Raw genomic sequence first — 26,226 nt, 5'->3', positions numbered from 1 at the left:
TGAATGAACCCACCGCCTTGTGGATGGGACATTGTCATGGCTACATGAAAACCATTAAGCGTTCTATTAAAATGAACCATGATATTTCTACTTAGTGAATGTGATGGGGTTCCTGATGGCCATTATTTCTTTACTGAAGAACTATGGGGATGTGCCCATCACATTATACACATTATACAGGCTTGGCCCGCTGATGTTGGATGACCTCACGCTGACACTACACTCAGTTCTTAACCAGGAGGTGTTGGCACACTTGGCTTCTCAGCTGTCCTGTGCCACCTCCCAGCAGTGTGACCTTGAGCAACTGACCCCATGCCCTGAAAGCTCTGTCGTTTTCATGTATGCACTCTCTGATGCCTACATATGAAATATGTTTGTGACAATTAAATATGTATATGAGTCAAGAGCACAACACTTGTCACAGAGTGAGACTTCAACTGTCCTATCTTTAATGTTACTATTACAGTCAATTACTATTAAGGGTAACTCTTTTTTTCAAGGGAGGTATTAGAATTCCTGGGACACAATGGATGTAAAAGTACATCCATCAAGGTGAGAATTGGCGGCACCAAACTGACAACTGGATGGGTAGGTGAATTCTACCAGGAAAACACCCTCCTCCAGTGGTGCTCCAAATGAATTTCTAAGGTGTTAAAATTTTGTCAATGACAACATGCCATTAAAGGTTAAATGGTTGACATGCTTCATGTAACAGAGTAATACAGTCTCAAATGATCGCATTAGCACACGCAAAGATTAATTATTGGCAATAAACTGTGGCCATCACAGCTAGATACGATTTTCAGCTGAGATTGGGTCGTTTTCATGTATGCACTCTCTGATGCCCTTTTCCAATGCCTAGTTTTTCTGGGGTTGAAAGGAGGAAGTCATCACTGAACTATGCAAAAGTGGGGGTGCAGAGCAGATTGCAGCTCCAGGAGCAAACAGAGCGCTTTTCTATAGGTGTTGCTGAAAGGCCGCAGTGGCGCGCAGCCCCTTGAGTTCCTGGGGTACTGCCCTCAGGACAATGCACTGTGGCCCAACCTGCCTGTGAGGGAGCACCTGGAAGTGTTCGCTGCCATCAAAGGGCTGAGGAAGGCAGATGCCACTGTGATGGGGTGCTGAACACAGACCAGACCACCGTGGGTACAGCTACAACTAGGAACTGGTTCCCCTGATCTCAAGGTGTCAGTTCTTTCCTCAAATTTTTTTTTTTTAAAAAGGGGGGGTGGTACAAGGGAAATAATCCTTTTACAAGGAGAGTGAAATTTAGGATATCCAGAAATGTGTGTATATCCTTTTAAAAGGAAGACCTGTCATTTCGGCAGATCACTCCAGTCAGTTTTAAGATCGTCTTGCATAGGTTGCAGAGTGGCATTTCTGAGCTCTGCTCCCCATCCTTGTCCCAGCAACTTGCCACATTGTCAAGAAGCCTGTAACATCTGTTATTACTTTCAGGTTGGAGGTGCTCAAGCTTCAGGAGCAGCTGAAGCTTCCTGTGAAGACCTTGTCTGCGGGGATAAAAAGAAAGGTAGTGTGGGAGCCCCGGGTTCCTCTGCGCACCCACAAATCCAGGCTGTTCCAGACTCTGTTCCTCTCATTCCAACTGTGCTTGTGCTGAGCATCCTGGGAAACCCGTCAGTGGTGCTTCTGGATGAGCCATAGATGGGGATGGACCCCGAGGGGCAGCAGCAAATGTGTTGAGGGGCGCTACCCCATCAGGGCAAGGATGGATGTCTTGCAGGAAATCTGTGAATTGTTTCATTTCTATAAAAACTGTCCCTAAACAGTTTCTCAATGGCGAGAGAGGCAGGGCCTCTCCATATCAGTGGTAAGACCAATACTTTGCAGAAATAAAATCATTCTCTGGGATCACTTCCTTCTCACTGAGAGAAATAAGCATTGAGCAAGTATACGCCTCCTGCATATAGCAGTGACTCACCCTGGGGAGCTATGGTACTCCTTTGTCCCACAATCCCAGTGTCAGAGACCTCGCTCGAGAATCATTCTCACTGGGCTGTGAAGGCGAGGCAGGAGACATGGTGTTGCATGGTGTCATGTGTATTTGTTGTGTGACTGCCTATTTTCTTCTACTGGGTCGTGATAACTGTGGAATTCTTCTCACTGGGTTCCCCTTTGCATAAGCTTTTCATAAACCCTCTCTGCTGAGTACCCCTGTTTCAGCACAACCTCTATTCAAGTCTGTGCTCTGTCCCTCTGCTACATCCACTTTCTGCCAAAGATTCCACCTGGTTTTCCCTCCAGGTCACACTTGCCCACTTAAGAATCCTCCCTTGCTTACTCTCTCTGCTGTTCACATCCATGCTGGTTAAACATCCCTTTCTGTGACTCTTTTTGACTGGAGCATTTCCTGAATTGCAAATCTCCCCTTGAGGACCAGGCAGGCCATCCGGGCCACCATTAAGAACACGGAGAGGGGCACCCTCCTTACCACACACTACATGGCAGAAGTTGAGGCCCTGTGTGATCGTGTGGCCATCATGGTGTCTGGAAGGCTGAGGTGGGTGCCCTTCCCCACACCTGAGCCCATCCCCAACCCCTCAAGCTACCCACGCTTGCAGCTGGAAGAGGTTGTGGACAGAGAGAACACTGTGAAACCTGAACTCCCACCAGAGAAGACCTTAAGACCTAAGGCAAAACTAGCAGCAAATCAAGTCTTAAACGTTCTATTCTTTGTCTTTTTCTTCTTTCTGTCATGATCACATCCTCCTGCCTCCAGATGCATTGGCTCCATCCAACATCTAAAAAGCAAATTTGCCAAGGATTACCTGCTGGAAATGAAGGTGAAGACCCCCGAGTAAGGGAAGCCCCTCTACAAGGAAATTCTAAGACTTTTCCCTCCAGGCTGCCCTGCAGGAAAGGTAAAGATGGGTATTGTTTTCATCCTGTGCCTTTTCTTGTCCCTTTCTTTCATTTAGAGTCATCCTAGTCCACATGTAGCCCAAAAGGAATCTTAAAAGAAAGACCTGACTTGTTGGTGACTGCAGGAGGTAAACTGGAGAAGGGGGTGCTGTGGCTGGGTGTGATTTGTGGCCCTCCAGTGGACAGGCTGTGTCTGGGGCTTGTGCTAGCTCATGTAATCTGCACTGCGCAGTAGATCCCATCAGTCTGTGAACAAGGAGATGGTCTCTGAAAGCCCCGAGAGAGGGTTTTACAGGGACCATAATAAATGGAATTGATGGTTTTCTTTGCTAGGGAGTTTATGGACAGACTAGACCTCACGGCAGGGGTAACAAGTGGCCATCCTTGGCAAGCTGATTGTTTTATTCAAAACTATTCATATTTCCAATTGATATAAAATCTGGTAAGGGAGCAATTCTCATGAAAGTAATAGAATAACAAATCAAATATTAGCTTTAGGGTCATTAAAGAACCCAGAATTTACTGCCAATACAGAGACACCAATGAACAAACATGATTTAGGAGTTAGGGGAGAAAACAGATAGTGAAGAGAAATGTCACAATGACTAGGTCAGACAATACCTTTCTACAGTGGAGAACAAATATAAAAGCAGCTGTAACTCAACTTTAAGCCCAGGAATGACTAGGAACACTTCATAAAGGTGCAAAGATTGAACAAAATGGATGAGAATGATTATCCCATAGGTATATGAAATGGGATCTTATGAAATCTAAATCTTCCTGATTTTCTAATGAAGAAAAGACAAACATATCTGAGACAAATTATTTTTAGAAAATTGTTGTTGCTGAACATTGTTTGGTGCTGAACTCCTGGTGCTTTAGAGTCTCCTAAGCAGCTACTCGATTATACTGTCCCATAGGAGGAAAGCAGGTTGAGAGGGGTGGGAAGGTAGAGAGAGATGAGTTCTCCAGAGAACAGATCCAGATTTCTACGCAAGTTGGGAAACAAAAGAAAATCACTTGCTACAACATAGAGGCAACTTGAGGGGCTGAAATCGGTCAGAAGACAAAGACCAAATGACGTTACTCACATGCCAATACAGAGATACCAACGAACAGACAACACAAAGCCCTCAACCCCTCAAGCTATTTTACTTTATCCAAATTTATTTATTTCACTTTCTAAATTGAAGTAAACATTGGTTTGTAACATATTGGTTTCAGGTATGTATACTTATAAATCAGCATCTACATTTAGCACATTACAATGGCTGTCAAAAGTCTAACTTCTGTCCATCACCAGATAATTGACTCCTTTTACCCAATTTACCACCCACCCCACATCCCCTTTCCTTTCTAATAATCAATGTTTTGTTCTTAGAATTTGTTTCCAATGTTTCCCTTTTTCAACCAGATGTACAACATTAAGAAAATATGGCTTCTGTCTTCCAGGCACATCATACTCCAGCTTCTATGCTTTCATATTCTTTTCTGCTCACATTTGCTTCTCTCTCAAAATCTTTTCTAAAACTTTTCTCAAAACTATGGGGGAGGATTTTTCCCACAATTAAAAAAAAATAATACAGACTTCCAAGATCCCTGAGTGATCAAATAATATATCACACAGAACAAGAGATGCTGAAAGGAACAGGGGAGTTAGGCAACATGTTTAGAATGGCAGGAGCCAACTGTCTCGAGAGACATCCCTCAGCTACTTCACACTAGGAGAATATCTACAGCTGTGCCATGAGGGGAGAAGAAACTAAACCGTTACCGCCACATAATACGGAGGAAATAGCAACATTCTGAGAAAGGAAGATTTAATTTTTTTAATAAATTCCAGAATTTCCTCCCTTTTTTGGGTAATTTAAAATGCATGTCTTCCCCCCAACAAGTGTTGGAGAAGGTATGGAGAAAGGAACCCTATTACACTGTTGGTGGGAATGTGCATTGGTGAAACCATTTTGAAAAGCATCTGGATTTACCTAATCAAACTAAAACTGGATATTCCATACCACTCAGCTATCCCACTCTCAGGCATCTAGCCATAGACTATGAAACTCTTGACAAAAACGTTGTATGCCCCACAGCGTTCATCGCAGAATTGTTTACAAGAGCTGGGCCGAGGAATTAGACTAAATGTCCACTGATGGATGATTAAATCAAGGCTATGCATCTCCTGGGGTGTGACATGGCCATAAGAGAGGAGGAAATGAAGCAATTTTCAACAAAATGGAGGGAATTTGAGAGAATTATCTTCAGTAAAGGAAGTCAGAATGATAAAAACTGGATCTTTATAGAGCAGACCATTTGATGACATCACTTTTAAAACCCAGTGGACATCAATAAGCATCTTAGTCCCTGAAGTTAAGAGGACAGGGCCGATGGTGGTAGGGACAATGTCTCAAGGAAACTAATCACCAAAAAAAAAAAAAAAAAAAAAAAAAACTGGCGTCAGAGAAAATTTTAAAAATTTATGTATTTGTTTTCATCCTTCTCTTCCTACCCAAGAAACACAAGACTTAAACTAGTAGTTTGTAGAGTTGAGATTTTTTTTACATATTTTTTTTTAAAGATTTATTTATTTGTACATACAGAACTGGGGTACAGGCCAGAGGCTCAGGGGCGGTGAGAGGCTTCACCAGAGACAGAGCGGGGAGCAGAACAGGCAGATGGACGAAGTACACTGCTGAGGGGAGCAGTGGGCGGGTCAGGAGAGGTCTGCCTCGCCATGTGGTCTCCTCCGGGGCAGGCGGGATTTGAACTCATGCGGAAGTGGCTTTAGCTTCTCAGTGCAGTGCTTTAACCCGCTGCGCCACCAGGGAGGGCCGAGATTTTTTTTTACATATTTTTTACATTATTCTTCATTTTGTACATTTCTTCATCTCAGTTGTGATCCCCGTGGACTCCCCACCACCACTTCACCCCTGTGCCATCACCACAGTTCCGTGCTCTCTTCCAGCGCCCATTTTGATCTTGTTCCCCTCCCCTCCCCCATAGGATGTCTCTCGTTTGTAGTTGTTAGTTGATGTTCTTTTGCGGATAGAGCTGAGATTTTAGGCTTTGGAAACATGAGTGATTTAAGTCTCGTGCTGAGGACTGAGAAGTAACTGTACCCAGGTTCTAGGCATGCAGAGGTCTCTGCCTTCAGTCAGAGAACTGATGAGGACACTGCATAGAATGTGCTCAGAATTCATGTGTCTGAATTCTGAAATCTGACTTTCTGGATTGGTTGGGGTGGTCTTGAAACCAAGGAGAGAAGACTGCAGTCCTTAGATTTCCTATCTCTACAATACCAGAGTAGACTCAGAGAGGTGGAGGTGAAGGAGACCGGGGGGTGTGCTAGAATGCAACCTTTCAGATTCAACAGACTGTCAGGCTTCTCAAGCCCTGTCCCCCACTTATTTTCACCCATTTGCTTCATTTCTCTGGTTGAATGTCTGGTTGGCAACTCAAAACTCTTTGCCCTGCTTTGTTCTTCTGAAATTGTCAAGTTGATTTATGTACTGGTAGAAGACCTCTCTCCTCCCTTCCCCCCAACTACAAGGAATCTTCATGAATGCAAGTATCCTGTCCTTCTTGTTAACCACTGCTTTCCCATGGCCTGGAATGGGGCTTTCCCCATAGCAGGCAACTACTTGATAATTACTAAATCAACTAACTAAATACCGCCCCTGCTTTTCTCTATCCTAGTACTCACTATCATGATGCAATCATCTGTCACTAAGTCCTTTTCTCCACCATATCATCATATTTGAATGGAAGAACCATGTCTTATTAGTCTGTGTTTTCCCAACTCCCAATGTAGAACAGATGTTCAAAAAATGTCAAATGAGAATTTTAAGTAGTGTCAAGTAACTAAAAAAGGAAGGGAAAAATTTTTTGGGACAAATTGTTCCTCAAAACAAGATAGGTGGATAAAAATAATTTAAATATTGTTTGACCAAAGAATTATGGACATTAGAACAGTAGTAACTGATACTTGTTGAAAATCTGTGAGCGTGTGTCAGGATAGCCTAGTGGTGTAGGCGCCAGACTCAAGGCGAAAATCTGTGAGCTCCTGAGCTCCAGTAACAAAGCATTTCTGCATTATTTATCCACTTATGAATACCTTATGTGACAAACACAGATACAGTCACAGGAACATCAAAATAAGTTCAACACTCTCAGGTAGGGAAGGGAAGAAATTCATGTTATTTAAGCATTGTCTGTCTGGTAGGCATTCCAGCCAGGTAAAAGGATGATGACTGCTACTTTACCAATAAGGAAACTGAATTGCAGAGTTTAAGCAATTCACCTGTGATCACACTATTGGCAGAGCTGACAGAACTCAAGTCTGTGGGGTTCCAAAACCTCATGTTGATTCCAGATTATCCACAATGAAAACAGAGCATGATAAATACAATGCAAATGCAGTTCCATAAAGCCATTGTAGTAACAGCATCCAGTAAGTGTTCCCTGGCTCTTCCTGGTTATGAGTGAGAAGGTTAGAGAAGAGAAAAACTCGAGGGTAGCTTTTGCTGAATTTAGCTTCTAAAGGATGTGTAGACATGCAATACATCATCAAGGGTGGAGAATGAAAAGCAGAGGGAGAGATAGGAGGTCATAGAGACACGAATCCCGTTCTCATTCCAATTTGGAGAAGGCGAAGATCAAAAAACTCTAAGATAAGTGCTTTTAACTTCCTGGGGATTTGCATGGTTGAGAAGGGGAGACCAAAAAGTTCCCAGAGTCATCCATTGTTCCCTGAAGCAAGGCCATTTGACCACTTTAAACATGATTGTGTCCGTGGTTTGTGGCCGTTCAGTGTGAGATCTTCTTGGGATTTTTGCCAAGTACAAACCACAGCTGCTGGTGTTTAGCTGCAGTTGTGAACTCCGTGGGTTTCTTGTGAATGACCTGCCCCCTCATTTCTCTGAAAAAGGAAACTGAATAGCAGAAACGCTTAAAGGCAAGGACTTCTGCTATTTCTGTGTGAGACTGTGATTTCTACATGCACACGGATTTTTGAAAATCTAAGCGGCCTATCTGTGATTCAAGAATGGGAAATGAGTGATGAAGTTATTCATGTTCTGTGGTTCAGAAAGTTGAAAAGATTAGCTCCTTTAAGAAATCCAGTTGGGCAGAAAGTTGTCAGCAAAAGACATAGAGAAGCATGAGCTCCAGGGTGAGGGCGTTGGTGCACGCCTTGGGACCTTGGTAGGTGAGAGAGGGATCTCACCTATTTTGTGTGGGAATAACTTGCCCAGGGCTCTAGAGGGACAGGTGTTTGAGAAGCTGGAATAAGAGGAAGCAGGAAGGCCTGTTCAGTGTTGAAACTTTAAGACTAGTAGCATGAATAGCCCAACTCCTGATAAAACTTGAATAGTATCAGTAACTCAAGAACATCATTTACATTATTTCTGATTTACCAGGAGTTAAAAAATAATACTGCTTTTGTTTTTATTTTTATTAAGCTATACTGCTTCATTGCATGCTCCAAAAGTTTCTGGGTAGGGAATTATAAGAGTAAAGTGTCCTCACCTGTGAGTTGCAATAACATTATGGTAACTAGAGTTCATGATAATATCAGGTTGCTGAAGCAGGTATGATCTGGGTTCTCTTCCCTTCCCCACAAAACCTTTTGGGCATTTAGAACTTTGGCACTCTCGAGTCAAATTAGCTTATTTTCTACCTCAGAGTATCTGTCTATACTTATGATTTAAGATAGAACTTGAGGCATGTGGTAATGGGCCGAATTAAAATTCCAACTTCCCCTCCATCGCAGTTCAAAGGTAAACTCAGATTGATACATCCTCACATTAAGCTAATTCACTGCATTGTGGTTTTTTTTGCATTTCACCTCATATCAATAATGGTGTATTCTGTTCATTCTAAAAGAAATTTGTATTTTAAAAGACTGAGAAATACAGGCTTTAGTTATTTGTTTCTTTTCAGTTCATTTAAGATCCAGATCTGCTTGGGAGGCTGAAAGTAGAAGGTGGCTTTTCCAACAGATTTTGGTGCCCAGAGAATGAATGTGCCTTTTACCTTAAATGTGCAAGGTTTTAAAAGAAAATGATCACTTAATTATGATTTCCTCATTTTTTACATATGACATCTTATATATTAATTAAAGGAGTTGAGATAGCTCACAATAAAAAGAAAACAGACTCTATAAGGACATGACTAAAGGAACAGAAAAACAAAAAACAATACCAAGAGACCACACAGTGAGGAGAGGAAAATGATAAATATGTAGGCAATGTAAAATGAGAAAATGACACTATTTCTGCAAGTGGTTTTGAAAAGGAACTGAAGGTAATTATTCATCATTAAAAATAGTGTGGCTCTATCTCAATGGAATTAAGCTAATCTGGACAGCCAGATTTCACAATAAAGGACTATTCGAAAATACTGCAGCTGCAAAAGACCTCTGAGGGAGAGAATTCTATTAGTCTGGAACACTCCAAAAACAACTGGGAAATGAAAAATAGTCCTGTAAATCAGTAAGAAAATAACAACATAACCATGACATTCTATTGAGAAAACCCATTTTTCTGTGAAAAGCATGCATGCTTTTATTTAAGAACCTGAAACCACATCAGACTGCATTGGTCTTATTGCACAGACTGAAGAGCAATTTTGAGGCTACCAGGGAGGGCAGCATGGAAGTGAGGGGAGTCAAACTGTTCTGCTTTAAAAAAAAACAACTACAAAAACAGGCATTTGTTTCTTTTCAGCTCATTTAAGATCCGGGTCTGCTTGGGAGGCTGAAAGTAGAAGGTGGCTTTTCCAACAGATTTTGGTGCCCAGAGAATGAATGTGCCTTTTAGTTTAAATGTGCAAGGTTTTTGGATAAAAACAGCCATTTGAGGTGCTGAAAAATGACCACAGGAGACAACTATTTGAAAAAGTTCTTCAGTGTCTGGTAGAACAGTGTGAGTGCGTGACACTTCAGCTGGAAACTCACCCTCCCTTCTGCCTATAACATCAGCAGTGACAGGAGGTGGTGAGATTAGTTTAGAGCTGACAACAAATATCCAACATTCTTCTGATGGAAGTAGGAGACAAACTGGCGTAGCTAGAACTTTGATGGAGAAGGCCTAGAAGTCAGCTAGCCATAGAAGAATCAAGAAAATAAACTCACTGACTATCTACAAAGCCAGGAACTCACAGGAGAGACTCACAATTCGGGAATTTAGAGCAAAGGGAGACTGCAGAGCTTGCTATGACAGTGAACATGTTCCTCAGCCACCTGAGACATCAGTTCAGGCCACAGGAGGAAAATTATCCCAGCTTAATGTGTCTGGAGTATAATCTCTACCCAAATCATTGAATGACCCTCCCACGTACACAGACACTGGGGAGACCCCCAAGAAGCTAGCTTCCGTCTTCCCATTGGCTTTCCCCAGGCCTGTGACCCTCAATTCCTTCTAGTTTAAGATACATGGTCTTCAGGTAGCGCTGGGGCACTTGGAAATAAGAGAGAGAGCACTTGTTACACATCAGTGACCTAAGAAGTGGGACCTGGCCACACACAATATATTCAGTAGAAGTGCACAGAACATGGCAAGACTTCGTTCTCACCCAAAAGAGAAGGACTTGGAGCAGTGTAAGATGTGGAGAGGGACCCTCGGGGATACAGGAGCTCTTTGTCTGAAGATCTCCTGGCTGGAGTCAGACTCAGCAAAAGACATTGGACAAACACTGCTCTGACCTCCAGCCTCCCAGTGTCCTCTAACCAAAGCAGTGCCATTCTGTGAAAAAGAACCTAGACCAAGAGACTGAATCACAATGACATATTGGACCTTCTTTCCTCTTTGTCAACTCTCAGCAGAGATAAGCCTCTATCTGATGAGCCATAATAAGCAAGCATAAACAGAGCATGGTGACACCATGAGAAGCTCAAGAAGGGTGCCGTTCACAAGCCAAAGCCTCAGAGAATTATTTTGTAGGTAATGTAACAATCTTGGCTGAAATAATGAAGGTCAAATATGGCAGCTATAAAAGGCTCCTCAATAAAATCATTGAGGAATTCACAGGCACACTGGAAAGGCTCAAGATCTGGTTTTAGAGTGCAGTCAGGGACCAGAAGAAGTGAGGCAGCAGGAAAACAGAACTAGTGTCACATTTCAAGAGCAATGAGGTTCAAGGGCAGTCCCAGCACCAGTCAGGTCAGACTCTCCGCGCCAACAGCCACGGTCCCCACTGCTGAGCTCTCTCGCTGTCACAGCTGCTGGAATTCCAGCCTGCCCCACGAAGACCACATCTACCATCTTTGTCACAACTCACCTTCTCTGCATTCAAAGACACACTCTGAAAACTTCTGTTGATGAGATGAGAGGGATGACTGATCAATGGGCTTTCTCACGGGGCAACCATTGTCTACCCTCCTTGAGGTTTCCTTTACATAAATGATTTTACTTGGTGTTTGAAAGAGTTTTAATAATTTAATAAAACTTGTATTATGACTGGGAAAATGGCTTATTTGGGGCAAGTAATGCTTCAGGGACTAGAAACAAATGGAAAGAGCGTGAAGCTTACAAAGACAAAGCTTCGGCCCTCCCTGGTAGCGCAGCGGGTTAAAGCACTGCACTGAGAAGCTAAAGCCACTTCCGCATGAGTTCGATTCCCGCCTGCCCTGGAGGTGACCACATGGTGTGGCAGACCTCCCCTGACCCGCCCGCTGCTCCCCTCAGCAGTGTACTTCATAGATCTGCCTGTTCTGCTCCCCACTCTGTCTCTGGTGAAGCCTCTTACCGCTCCTGAGCCTCTGGCCTGTACCCCAGTTCTGTATGTACAAATAAATAAATCTTAAAAAAAAAAAAAGAAGAAGAAGACAAAGCTTCATAGGAGAGAAGATCAGAAGATCTCCAGTTGTGAAGGTAGGGGAGGATAAAAAGACCACAATACTCAAAACTCAAAGACCACAACAAATCAGACTGACCACAGGATTTTCTTGTTCTTCTCTTTGTTGTGAATAGATTGACATTTTTTTTCCTGCTCCATCCTCCAGAATTTCTGTTCCCTTTCTGAAACTCATAAGTTATTATCTAGTTTAAATTTGAGTATTTTGAAGTTTCAGATTCTACATGAGTGTTCTTTCTCTATGTGCATAAACTGTTCTGTACCAAAAGTAATTCACTAGACAGTTTAATCTCAGAGACTTTCTTAAGTACTGTTGTATATTTTTTATGAGAGGACAATGAAAACACATTGGAGGTTGATTCCTTGGGTTCACTGATAATTCCCAACTTGATGACTGAAGGATGGGAGTGAACAGTTGGTTGTATCTACTTTGTTGTAGTTGTAAACCAAATCCTGCTTCCTTTGGAAGACCTCACAGACTTCCTATACACTGACAAGATTGATGTGTACTTTGTTCTAGTCCTAGACACTTCTTAATGGCACTGTGATAACAGAGCTATGATTCTCCAGAATCAACAAAAAATTTATGGGATTCCAAATTTCTCCTTCAGTCATACTTGCAGACTTATTTCTCTTCTTTTCTCAAGTCCAAACTTTCAGAGTTTGTATCTTTTACAAGTAGTTTCCTAAACAAGAGACATTCTACAATTTGGATAATTTGTCAAATGAAGCCACTCAAAATCAAGAGGAAAATCTGAAATTTCACAAAGTTTGGTTTAAAGTTGAGAAATCAATGAAAGAAAATCTTCATCATACCATTCTTTAAACCTATACTAACTGGGAGACTCAGTAGTCCTTAAGAACTGTATGGCTTCGTGTGTGTCTTTTATAAGTCAAAAAAAAAAAATAGGCTCAGATTTGAACCTAGTTTTTATAAATACTAGAAGTAAAACAAAGAACCACATGGGCTTTTACATAAATTAGCTTTGAAAAAGTCATTAGCATTTTATCTGTTGCCTTGTTTGTGAGATTCTGGCACAGGATAAATACAGTTTTTACCTCCCTATCTTGTAATGACACAAAGAGCCCACTCCCATGCTCAAGGCTTTGCTGAAATGGGAAGATGAGGGAACCTCACATTTGCTACCTCTACTGGTCTTTGTGAAGTCTTTGGAGAGAGCCACATGCCTAGTCCTTCTCAGGTAAAACAGAAGTTGCTGCATCTAGCGTGAGCCAGGAGAGGACACTAGAAGGCTGATGCTTGGCTTCATGGTTGTTAGCAATCTCAATCTTAAATGGAGGATTTCTGTCTCATCATAGATACAACCTTCGCCCCCATTCCACGCCATCAAAGGTGATGAAAAAGAGGAGACAATAAACCTATAATGAGTGTGAAAAGCAAAAAGGAGAGATACTGAGTGGACCAGAAAAAAATCCTGAAAACAAAAATGAGAGCTACCAAGAGCACACTGAAATAGAAAACACACCCCAAAATGTGGGTCAGAGAAGATGGTAACACAAAATAGGAGGGATACTGTTCCACGTAGACAAGGTAAATACCAAGAGTAACAGGAGCCCAAGACAACACGATGATCTTTGGGAATGGTTCACCCTGCATAATAGCCTCTATTTGGCTGCCCAGTATGATTGGAAAATTACCTGGAAAAGAGAGTGAGGGGAAAAGACAGATCGAAGCTACATCTGCACTTCTACACTGGTCCTGAACCTCTCTTCCTGCAGACTTTTCCCCTCGTTTGGTAATTCCTTACATGAAGCCACATCTGTTTCCCACATTCGGCTGGTTTTGTATGCGTCACTATTGGTAAATTCTTCTTCATTGAGGCACTGGGTTTCCTCGCTCACTCTTCCCTCTAGCCTGACTCTCTGTCCTTTTATCTAAGTCAGGTCTGACTTACCCAGGGTTGTTTGCTTGTTCGGGGGTGATTTCTCTGAAGGAAAAACTCAAAAAGCATCAGTCCCGACCTGGGCATGTTGACCTGGGGGGGGGGGGTCAGTCTCTGCCTCTAGGACCTCTGGGGTCTCCCGTCCCCTGTTGGTTCATCCCTTCTGCCAGGTCACCCTGACTTTCAATCCCAAAGTGCAAATTTCGGGAAAATTTCTCATTGTCAGAATTCTTCATGGCTAATGGACTCATCTATATGAAAGGGCACCAATTTGTGCCCTATCTACTGGATGTGCAGCAGGGGCTGGCTGCTAGACCCAGGGCTGAGGTACTTCTGAGGCAGCAAGTGGGATTTGAAAATTGTTTGCTTCTAAAAATTTCCTTCCATCAGACACAGTATGTTGACAAATATAGTCATTTTGCTTAGAAATGTCTCAATTATGACATTTAAAACATAGAATTAAAGCAGCTTGAAGCACAAAATAAACATGATCTATACTATTATGTAATTAGACAAAGAATAATTTTTATAGCTAGTTTTTCTGAGGACAGGAGCATGGTTCCTGGACAAGGGGAATTGGTGTCTGAAATTAAAGTTACTGGAGGTCAGTTATATTTTTTAAATTAAAATCATGTTTTGGGTCTACACAGCAATGATCTAAACATTATGTCAGCTTCATCAAGAATTTGAACCATTTATTTATTTTTAAATAATCTAGCTTCTGGAATATTAAGTGCCCACTTTAGCATGATCAAATGTTGGGCTAGTCCTTTTGGTTTTAATGATTTTACCGTGGTCATTTTAGACCAGGGTATGTGGCTTTAAAAATATCCATATGCACTAAGTATATGAAAACCACCAAAAGTTCTTGGGTCCCTTGATAACAAATGCTATCATTGTGTCTTTTCAGTGATGAATACTTTATTTTATTTTCTTTACAATGGCAAGAAAATTTTTTTCATCATAATATTGAAACTTTTCTCACAAATAAATGATAAAAACAATAACTGATAGTAAATAATAACTAATAACTATTATTTTTTAGGTTCTCAGCATCTTCTTCCCCTTTATTTTTTAAATATGCCCTGTTCATCAGAGGAATTTCATCCCTCCTTCACCCCTTTCTCCACGATCCAAGAGACGACTCTTAGTCATCACTCTGATGATGACATGCATTCTGTAATAGTATCAGGGGAAGTGAAAGTCGGTAGTCAAGGGGTGGGCTATAACATGTCTCATCTAACAAATCCTTTTCTAATAAATTAATGTAAAGGAAAGTTATTCACTAAAGCAAAAATATTGAGTAAAGACTGACATTTGATTCACAGGGTTACATACCTGCACATATACAAAGTCCATAGCATATGGTGGACAGGTAGATGATAAAAAGGCCCATAGATATACATTTATACATACATATGTACAACAATGTATATACTCAGATATACGTGCATATATGCATATAGTCTTTACTCATGTAGTGAGAACAAAAGAAGAATAAAGAAAAGGGACTAGAGGAAAAGTTAAAGATGAATTTTATATTTTATCAATTAGTTGGTTTCCTCTTTCCAACAACCTCCCCGTCCAAAGAAATTAAATGGTACCATTAACAAAGTCTAATGAATCAAATGTCCTCCCATCTGAGTTCTTAAACACAATGTTCAGTTAATTAAGACTATGTTCCATTTTCACCATTGCCTGAATGATGAGGATAATGCACACATTTTAGGCACTTTGAATAAAATGAGAAAGATCACTAGAGGCATCATGATATAACATGTAGGCAAGCCCAGGATCTCTGGACTAAATGTCCTAACTTCCTGCTAGACCAAAGCAAAGTATGAAGAACTCAGGTATATAACATGAAGCAGAAACAGCCAAGTGTGTCAACAAAGAATGTACTTCAACCAGGGAATCCATAGAGAGGAGAAAAAAATGACACACACACAGAAAATACCTACCACCCACTCAGTCCACAATGTGTGTCCTCTATAAAGTCTGAGTCCGGTTAGATTTAAGATTTGGAGTAACTGAAGGTGGAGGAACAAGGAGAACATAAAGCTGTCTTACTGGATTCAGAAATCAATTGTGTTGAACTATCACCCCTCCCTCTAACAAGACATCAATGAACCACGACTCTGACAAGAGGCTCGGTTGACAGGCAACCAGCAGTGGCCTCTACCTGGCACCCAGCCCTACATTTCTGGATTGCTCTGGAAGGATGAAGCTAGCATCTGCTTAGATTCGTGCTGCTTAAATCAGAACATATTTTGTTCATCTCCTGTTGTTGTGGGAATGTAGTATTGTGGTCGCCCTGTAGAGATTAAGTGTTTGTGATGTTTCTTATTAAGTTGTTGACTTCCTGCAGCTGTTGAAAGTTCTCTAATTAACATGGGCTACAAACACTCGCCAAGTCTGACCTTCCTTTGCATCTCAACGCCACATAGAAGGGATCAGCATCTACAACTCTGGCCAGTTTGGCAATTTGAAAGCACACAGATCCCAATTTATATCACTGCCATGAGTCAGAGAAGTTGACCAAAGGGTCATCCCATGTTGTTTCAAAATGAACTGTGAGAAATTTTTGTTTTAAGAATGAGGAAATGTGGCCTATATGGCCCTCTGGAAATGTGAGAAAATTAAAGTTGCAGAATTGGAATACAATTCGGCATTATTAGAGCTGGAAAACACTGTGGCACCTCAAACCAGGTCCGAGGCGCAATCTCGTGGGTGGGTGGGTGGGTGAGGCCTGTCTTCAGGAACCACCACTGGAGACCCAGCTGCTGCGCAGAGCTGGCCAGAAGTGACCTGCCCAGTCCAGACAAGTGCCAGCCTGCCTTGGTGTTCACTAAATCTAGCGGTATGACTTTGTTTCATTATCATTTGCCAAGTGAACCCCAGAATGTCTCTGGTGAGTCAGGATTCCAGCAACAGGCCACAGAGAAACTGAAATGGAACTTTATCTCTCCTGGTAGCTGGAGGCACTATCCTAGCTCAGGGGTCACCGGGCAAGGTCAAGACCGAGTCCAGAGAGCATAAGAACAACTGGGACAGAGCGCCTTTAATTGGGGTCCCTGAGTGGCGCACTCTGGGGGTTCCCATATAGGTTAATTCAAGCCAAAAATGGAGGGGGATAGGGATTTGGTAAATTCCATGGTGCGGGAAGTGTAGGGAGTTCTAAGAGGAAGGACTGCAAGGCAGGGGAAACCGCTGCCCTCAAAGGGGAGTCACCTCAGGAACTTTCCTCTGCTGTCAGCTATGTGAGCTGTTAACTAGGTCAAACACTTGCATGGGGGTGCAGGTAGAGTCAGGCTTAGATGCCCTCAGGCCGCTGGACCAAGAATCAGCAGGGCCCTGGTGGCTGAGTTGGGTGTACAGGGGCGGTGGAGGAGGCGGAGGGAGGAAGGCGCAGTCTGGGCAGAGAAGGGTCGTAATCTTCCCAAGGATCTCTGAAGAACACCTGTGAGGCAGATTGGGCCCATTTGAGGCAGGTGTGCAGGGTTTCTGGCTCCAGGCCAGTGGTGACTGGCTGGCTGTTGGGGACCAGGCTCCTATTTGGCCAAAGGCAGTTCTCTGGAGATAAGAATAGCTGAGAGCCAAGTAGCCATGGCCCGGGTCTGTGTGCGGGAGCTCAGGGAGGTGGTCGCGGGCCTTGAAGTCACTGTCCATGAAGTCTGCAAGCGCCGAGCCCCGGGGCCAGCCAGGCGGATCGGGAACCCAGCCGCTGGACAAGCGCCCGCACATGGCTTCATGTGACAGCTGAGGGTGGCCTTGATCTTGACGTTGAAGAAACCACGGTTCCTGCCTCTGCGTTCATTTTCAGTTAAGACCCACTCAGATTTTGTTTTTGTTAGTTTTAAAGATTTATTTATTTATGCATACAAGAACTGGGCTGCAGGCCAGAGGTGGGGAGTGGGGTGAGAGGACTCACCAGAGACCGAGTGGGGAGCAGAACAGGCGGGTCTACTGACATACACTGCTGAGGGGGCCAGCAGGGAGACCGGAGAGGTCTGCTGCCTCATGTGAGTCTCTCCCTGGCCGGATCGAGCTCAGTGCTGCAGTGGCTGGTGCGAGCTTCACAGTGAGACTTAACCCTTTGCATCACCAGGGAAGCCCAGGTAATGATTTTGTATCTTGGGCAAAACGACACTCACTAACTTAGGTTTGAGAGCCAGTGTCTTCTCGTGGGCAGCTCTGTTTTTCACTGTAAGCAGATTCTGCCAATTCAGAGAACAACTTTCCTGTTCATCTTTGTGTGAAATACTTCTGAGCCGTGGACCCTCTTGTAAACACATAAGCTTCAAATACAAGTTATCAGATTGCCTAAAAGTATGCTTTCCAGTACAACAACAAGCAATAATCCCTCCTATGAGATAACAGATAATACCTCTACTGTTCTGTTGCCCCAGTTCCTGGCACAGAGCTCCTAAAACCGATGCATTTCCTCAGTGACTTGCTTTAACATTTGATTGTAAACCCTGGTTGCTAACAGGGAGCTTCTAAAATCCCTGGAATTTCTTGGTGACAGGATCCTCCTTTGTTTTAAGTTTGCATCTATGGGTGTGCAACCATAATTAAGGAAACTTGGAGACATCAGTTTCCTTAGATTTAAAAATGAAAATGGGGCTAATATTAAATACTCTTCTGTTCATAAGTGAATGGAACTGAAAATTCCTTTGCAGGAAGGAGATTTTTAGTTTTTGCCCACTCCACTGCCCAGATTCTGCTGGAAAGAAAATCTTGAACTGAATCAATTATAGACAAGGGCTGTCTCTCCACAGCTGAGCATTGCTTTCTCAACAGGACTGCAGTTTCCTGTGATTTCTGTGGAAAGATCCTGCTCCTTGCCTTGTCTTTTCTCTTTAAGGCTTGAAGTCTCTGTGTTCAAGGTAACTCAAAAGCTCATTGATGCAAAGTCCTTGATCTTTAGATCTCAGTCACTGATCCCTTGTACTTTAAATATATCCCATTCCACTTGGACCTTGGGTGGGCTTTATTCATGCGAAGAGAGCAAGTTTGGGCTCCCAGGAAAGCTAAAAATACATGAGAAATTGTCTCTGGCAAACCCATGAGGGGTTACAACACCCACTCAGTATTGAATGCAGAATTCAAATTCAGCTTCAAATATCTTTTTTTTTCTGAAACAGTATAGTTTGTGCACTTCAACTTAAAAAAAATCAGCTTTAAATATCACTTCTAATCTTGATACTCCTGAATTCCATCATAGTCTAATCACCCCAATTGTTTGCTATGATAGGTAGTCTATTAATAGTCATATCCCCTTGACATCCCCAAGAGTAAATGAAAACTGAATAGTCTTGTTTCTAGAATCTAGGCATACTACATAAAATCCATGTTGCCCATCCAAATACAAAACCAGGCATTCTAAAGACCTAAATCCAGTTCATATTAATGAATGTCCCCAAACCTCATAAGGTTATACCTGGTTCATTACTAAGATAATTTCCAAGCCCCAATGCTTTATGAAAAACACAAGGATGAAGATTTTGGAGTTTTCTTTTATGAGTCCCAACCAGTGTTTACGCATCTTCTTGTGGGGGTTTCAGAAACTAAACTAGCATTGGTACTTTTGACTGAATCCAAGTAGCCCCAATATTTGTGCACCAAGTACACATCATATTCCCATTCATATCATCACTCAACATTCAAAGTCTGCTGTATTATTTTTCCATTGCTGCATAACAGATTATCCTAAAACTTAGTGTGCTGTGTAAAATTTAAGGAAGACATACTTGTTATTTCACAGTTTCTGTGAGTACAGTATCAAGGAACAGCTAAGCTAGAAACATGCCCAGCTCCATGAACTATGTCAGGAAGTTCCACTCCAGATCTTTGCTCAGAATCTGCAGTCTTAGCTGAAGCCTTGACTGGGGAAGAGTCAGTTTCCAAGTTCACTCAGTGGAATTGGCAGGGGTCAATTCCAAGATGGACTGTTAGACTAAGGACTGGGCTGTTGGACTTAGTTTCATATTCACAGAATATAAGTAGACTTTTCTTACAGCTATCAGGTTGAAGAATGAGGGATGGTGGGAATGCAGGAATAAACGAAACAGCCTTAGGTTCTTATCACTGCTGTAATTCTAAAATTATAGAATTATTACAAAAGGCAGAGAACTATATTTATGCACTCAGATGCTTTTTAGCTGTCTCCATACAAAGAAAGTAGTGTTTATATGACAGAGGTTTAAGACTTCAGAAATTTGGGTTCACTTATTCACCCAATGAAGAACAGATGCTTCTGCATTGTCAGTGTGGAAGATGTCGTTGACTTGCCAGTATTTGTAAATGCTTGGGAAACATCAGCAAACAAATAAATCACTGCTGTCTTGAAGTTTAAATGGAAGGAGACAGTCAGCGAACAATAAGATAATAAGGAAAGGGTGATGGTGACTATGGAGGGAAAAGGTGAAACAGAAGAAGAATTGCCAATGAAAGGCAAAATCACTCTTAAGTAGAGCAGTTGGAACAGACTTCTCCAAGTGAAATCTGAGCTGAGACTTGAAAAAGATACAGAACTTAACCACACGGCAGAGTCTTCCAGAGAGAAAAAACAAAAGCCAAGTAAGAGCATTGTCATGGAAACGTGCCTGGCACATACAAAGAGCAAATTGGAACTAAAGTGGAGGGAGCGGAAGAGGGAGGAGCAGGAGTTGAGGTCGGTCAGGACACTCTGGGAGAAGAGCAAGACCATTAAAGCATTTGACACAGGCTGAGTGGCCTGGGGCGCACTGAAGACTTTGCACTAATGCGGCACAGCATAGATTTTGAAAGGGGTGCTCTCGCTGAGGTAAGAGCCATAAACTGTAACTCTTGAGGAAGCAAAATTGAGTTCCTTTCGTATCTGAACAAAAATTGTTTGAAGCAGTTAGGCCATCTCCAGGGACTCTGAAAACTGCCTGATACTCACTGAAAACAAAAGCTGTGGCCCCAACCCTCTTCCCCAGCAAACCCTGCCTTTACCATCAACCCATAGCAAGGACAGGAACTGACCATCAGACTCTTGGCAACATATAAAACCTAGAAAGGATTCCTAGAGTCTATAGACTTCCTCCAAGCTCTGACTTCTACTGTCAACTTTAACTTGTCTTTTATCTGATAACTATATGTTCCTTCTTCTCATCCTACTTCTTTGAAATCAGTGATGACGTTGCTTTCCACATGATGTTTCTGGAGCTGATAGCAAGGATAACTTTCTGTATTCTCTCTCCCATGTGCCAAATTGAATTTGTAAAGGGTGCCATCTTTTGGTCTGATATTTAAAATCTCCATGAACCTCCAATTCCAGAATGCTTCTAGAAGCTCACTTTTTGTTCTGCACTAACAGAGAAGCATTTGCTTTCTACTCCCAGCCACCTGGGTGGCATTGAATGTCTCAGTCTTCCGAGAATCTGACCCAAGCTTCTTGGCAGGCACTGGTTAGACATGAATTCCAGCAGGATGAGTATTGCAAAATGTAATGCCTGCAGGTTTTAAGACAGCTTTTAAGTGTCAACATTGTCTCATAAATGGATTTAGTCTCTACCCTGGGGACAGGTTGCTGTCCCAAATGTTCTTGTTTGCCAAGTGAGCCAGAAGTCCAAAACATTTTGTACATATTCCAAATGACATCAGTCTTGGAATTGAAAGCTTCTTCCACCACACAAGGCTATAATTTTCCTTATTTATTTGAGTCACTAGATAATTTAGCATGTTCAACTTTAGTCTTGTCTTACTCTCCTAAGTGCAGTGCAAACTTGAAATCCTTATCAGCTTGTGCCAGATAGCACAAGATTGAATAGCTTTATGTCAGAGTAACCCTCCTGGTAATAAGAATTATAGAATTTGGAGGGAAATGATCAAAGGCAATGGAGAACAACCAAAACACACAAATGTTGAACAAGATGACCCATGAAAGGCAGAACATCCACTAAGCAAACTCTTCATTTATCCAAACTTTCCCCCCAGGGAAATTTCTAATACTTTCCCAGCATACTTAGATGCTGGGAATAACATCTAAGCAGAAAGTAGCAGTGATGGTGAATGTAAAAGACAACCTCAAACTTCAGGAGTTCCATGGTGCCTGGAAATTAATCCTGCTAAGCAGAAAAGCACACAGTGTGAGCCCCACATGTTGTACACTAGTTCCCCTGAAATTGTTGGTGTATCCCTAAACAGCCTCCAGGCTGCAGAGGGGCTGCCAATAATGATTTCAGCAGTTACCCTCCCCTTGCCAACTCTGCCAGGTGAAGGAGTCTGTAAACACCTGGACTTCGTATCAAAACCAGAAAGGCAAAACTTCTGTGGGCAAGCCCTTCACGCTCATGACCAAGGCAAACTGCTGAATCTCTATCTGCTGCCAACAGAAAATTCAACCCTCTTTGAAGGAAGACATTTTCCAGAATACCTAAAACTTATCCTGTCAGGGTTCGGAAAAGAATCCATTGACTAGAAACAAAGAGAAATGGCTGACAAGACACCTACCCTGAGGAGACTCAAAGACTGAAAGTAACAGATAAGGGCCCTGAAGTGATAAAGAATTAAATAGATAAAATTGGTAAACTAAATCAATCTAGATTACCCAGAGATTGGAATTTATTTTAAAACACAAATGACTATCTTCTAAATAAAAATGCATACTCTTTGGAATTAATGACTCACCAGTTTTTACAAAGCATGAGCTTGACAAGTCATAAGCAGTAGAAACAGCATCTGTGAACTTCTAGACAATCAAGGTGTTGGTTACCAGGGCCATGCTCCCTCCGAACTTTCTAGAAAAGACTCCTGCCCTGTGTCTTCTCACTTCCCTTGACATCCAAGAATCCTCGGCATTCTGTAGGTCTATCACCCCAACCTCCACGTGTCCCCACGAGCCTTCCTCTACGTGTGGGTCTGGGCCTCTGGGTGATACCCTCTCCCTATAATGGCGCCAGTCACAGAGAGGGCCCTTCTCATCCAGAAGGACCTTCATCTTAACTTCATGTCTGCAAGGACAGGTATTAGGTACCAGGGGCTAGGACCTAAATATATCTTCCCAGAGGTGGAGGGCTCGGGGCCCACGAATGGAACTCCTGTGCTCACTGTCACAGGGCTGGCAGACGGAAGTGATGGCTTCAGAGTAATTTCTGTCTGGAGCAAATCACAGGCTCTGATTGAGTCCACTTTACCTGTTCTCCCCCAACGGCTCTGACTCCACATGTCCTCTGCTCCTTTCCCGTCTTCTATAGAGAAACCTCAAAATCCTTTTCCACCCAAAGAGAAGCACTGCTCTTCAGCAGGTGACTTCAACTTTTTTGAGTTTACCAGCTGTCTACCTCGCCCCCATCATCTTCATTCTAGCTTGCACGTGTTTGTTTTTCTACCCTGAAGGAATTACACAGACGTCCACACTGCACGTTGCAAAGCATAATGGATGGCTCTGTGCAAAGTGTGGAGAGCAGGAGAGAGCAGATGGCCTCCTGGAAACAACATGACTTGGGACCTGGGAGGGCTTTCTCTGCCCAAACCTCACAGCGAGAATATCTGGAGCCACGCACAGCTGTGGAAAGGGCTGGTTTGTAAAAACAGACAAAGCAGACAAATTCCCTATTATGTAATAGGGAATCCATGGATTTTGTTATTTCAAAGTTACAAGTGCTGCCTCTTTTGTCAAGCTTTAGCAAGGAAACTGGGGGTGGGGGATAACCATGAAACTCTCTTTGCATCTGGACACCAGGGTCTACCACTCTGTCCTGCTGAGAAGTCAGTATTTGGGGCGTTTCTCCCAGCTGGACATTTCAGGTGACTGTGACGTTCAACCTCGGCTGCTGAATTCCTGCAAGTGTTGATACATTTTTAGATATTAGAGATAAGTAGCCAAAAAGCATTTCTTCTTCTTCGCTCATTATCTACTTCGCAGTGAGCAGCCCAGTGGCCCAGGTGCCATTGGAATAGCAGCAGGGGGCTCACTTGGCCCATTCGGAAACTTAAAGGAAGCCAAGGGAAAGGTAAGTCAGTCTAGAGATCGTTCTAGAATTGCTGTAGATTGGGAGGTCCTCTGGGCAGAGTGCCCAGAATATAGGGTGTTCCCAGGACATGACACTTTGTGGTTAGACATACTGGGATGAATCTCTATTACCCCCCCATCTCTATCATTTGGGGGTGTGTGGAACCAACACAGCAGTCCTAATTGTTCATGTAGCAAATGCTCACGTCAATGTCCTCTTTGGAAAGAAACAGGTTTCTCTTTATTTCGGATTTCTCTTTATTTCAGGAAGAGCAGGTGCAGAGACACAATGGATGTCCCAGGCTCTGTCCTGCCCTCTCACCCGCTGGTGGCCCTGTGACATGGCCGGGTAGTTAGTGGTTTGCAGATAAGGAAAGCCAGGTGGCAAGACAGAACGTAGAGTGTCCACAGGTGTCGAGTGTGGATCTGAAGGCAGCCTGGCTCTGAGGTCTGGGTCTCGCTGCTGTGCCTTTTGAGAAAGCAAGGTGAGGGAGGGAAACAGAAAAACAGATCAGGAAAGACAAAGCCCTTTACCTGTGTAGGGAAGGTAATTGGCCCTGCCTTAGCTGCGAGCTAAATACCACAGGAGATGTGCCCGCCGGTGGCCTCGCTGGGCTCTCAGAAGCCGCGGGGCAGACCATCTCCTGCTGGTGGCCCCTAGGCTCACCCAGCAGGTGAGTCCTGAGAGCTGGGAGCAGCATCCTGTCTGGACACCTGGACCGGCTCTGAACTGTTGCCAGCCTCCACCTGGCCAGTCGGTCCACGCTCTCCCCAGCCGTCCCCACCCCTGGCTCCTCACCAATCCACTTGCGGTCAGCTGTGAGCTGCGGGGCAAAGGCGGCCCCAGACCGCTGGCTGGACCTGCGTGCTTTGCCCGTGTGCTGCACGGAGGAGCTGGCATGTGGCTCCTGCTCACGCTCCCCGCGGTGACACCCCCAGGGCACAGCCAGACGCAGGCTGGGATGACTCCTTCTCTGTAAGTGTTTGAATGGCAAAAACATGTGATTTCTTGTCTCCAGTGTTTGCTTACAAGATGCCAAACAGCGTCGTCTTGAGGCGCATCCTCCAGAAGAGGATTTTTATCTGACCAGAGGCGCAGACTGGAGGAATCAACGGTACAGAGGCCACAGGCCTGACGTCAGGCCGCCTGGCCCAGATACGCCCAGGCAATTCGGGTCAAGTCCTCCAGCTGTCCAGCCTCCTCCTGGCTGCAGTATCAGCTGATCGAAGTCCCCGTTACAGTCAACTCATAACGGTGGAGCAAGTCAGAGGCCAGAACCCCCCTCATTCCATGCAGGCTTCTGGTGCTACGTGGGGGTTGGGGGGTGTCTTCCTGGACATGTGGCCATCGCTAATGTGAACAACTAAGGGACACTCAGGGCTTCTCCTCCAGAAACGTGATTACCACTGACCCGCCTTGCTTGACACCCTGCTCACCCGCGGCCGCAAAGCCAGTCGTCATCAGCAGGTGTTTTTAATTCACCTTGATCTTACTAAATACATTCACATGCGGTAAATGATGGGCAAGGGAGCCAAGACCAGGGAGCAAAGTGTCTCGGGTTGGGTGTGGGAAGCTTAGCCTTGAGTGGCAATGCCTGGAAAACCACAGGCTATAACCTATAAAATCCTGGAGCACAGAATACACAATCGTAAAGCGCAGAGAAACCGAGGAGGTCAGATCACCTGCCTACGTCTGATTTAAATGTGAAAATGAAGCCCTGAGATTCAGCTGATGTGGAGCCCGGGATCGAGCTCCCCGAGGCTGCGGGCTGGGCTCACCAGCACCTTCGCTCGTCGCCAGCGTCCAGGCTGCGCGCTCCTGTGCAGGGGGGACCAGCGCCATCACGGTGACAGTGAGTGTTTATGCTTTTATGGGCGCATGTCCTAGTTCTTAAGTAAACAGCCACATGTTCGGAGCGCAGCTGTCCCTAAATCAGCTCCCCGGGGAGGCGGCGAGGAAGCCCGTGTTCACCCAGCGGCCGCTGCGTCGCCTCCGAGTGGCGACCACGCTCGAGCAGAGCCGGAACTCGGCTGCTGTGAGGTCCAGGCTTGGTTGTACAGCACCTTGGCTCAAGATCATGAATCCTTTAGTCCTCGGCAGGTAGTTATTGAGGCTGTAATTCTGTGCTTTCTGCCGGGAACTCTAAGCTGTAATCAGAATAAACGCCACTGGGATGTTTATTGTCCTTTATGCACTTGCCGTGAGCAAAATGTGAGCAGGATGGGGTGGGGGAAAGTTTCAATGCCGGGGCCTCCCTGGTGGTGCAGGGGTTAAAGTCTTAGCGCTATCAAGCCCTCCTCAGCCACTGATACCTGGCCAGGGAGTGACCCACACAGCACAGCAGACCTGCCCTGTCTCCCCGCTGCTCCCCTCAGCAGTGTGTTTCAGTAGATCCTCCTGTCCTGCTCCCCACTCTGTCTCTGCTGAATCCTCTCACTTCCCCCCCCCCCACCTCTGACCTATACCCCAGTTCTTGTATGCATAAATAAGGGGGAAAAAGTTTCAGTGCCAAAGCAGCAGGGTCTCGGAATGACAAGGGCTTCCTTGGCTTCATGTTAAAAAATAAAGGCCCCAGTTTCTCCCTCCAGTGTAGACGGTCCACGCAG

The 26,226-nt window shown here is 43.9% G+C and overlaps 2 protein-coding genes across 2 annotated transcripts in view; both read left to right on the top strand.

Moving 5' to 3' along the window:
* The first annotated feature begins 526 nt into the window (after positions 1 to 526).
* LOC101625436 (ATP-binding cassette sub-family A member 8-like) lies at positions 527 to 24,549 on the top strand. The gene is given in 7 exon segments (XM_012732986.1): positions 527 to 552; positions 1,459 to 1,538; positions 1,613 to 1,699; positions 2,401 to 2,521; positions 2,741 to 2,882; positions 24,281 to 24,293; positions 24,395 to 24,549. Coding segments are annotated over 7 exon segments (624 nt in total).
* Positions 24,550 to 25,526: 977 nt separating this feature from the next.
* LOC105854408 overlaps positions 25,527 to 26,226 on the top strand; it is a 108,435-nt gene continuing 107,735 nt past the window's right edge. The window contains exon 1 of the mRNA XM_012732985.1: positions 25,527 to 25,660. Coding sequence (XP_012588439.1) covers positions 25,527 to 25,660 — 134 coding nt within the window. The remainder of the gene's footprint in view (positions 25,661 to 26,226) is intronic.

The sequence above is a fragment of the Condylura cristata genome, unplaced genomic scaffold (assembly GCF_000260355.1).
Source record: "Condylura cristata isolate star-nosed mole 26May11 unplaced genomic scaffold, ConCri1.0 scaffold00038, whole genome shotgun sequence".
In the NCBI taxonomy this organism is placed as follows: Eukaryota; Metazoa; Chordata; class Mammalia; order Eulipotyphla; family Talpidae; genus Condylura; species Condylura cristata.
The sequence above is the reverse complement of the archived record's forward strand: the minus strand, read 5'-3'. Positions and strand labels throughout refer to the sequence as shown.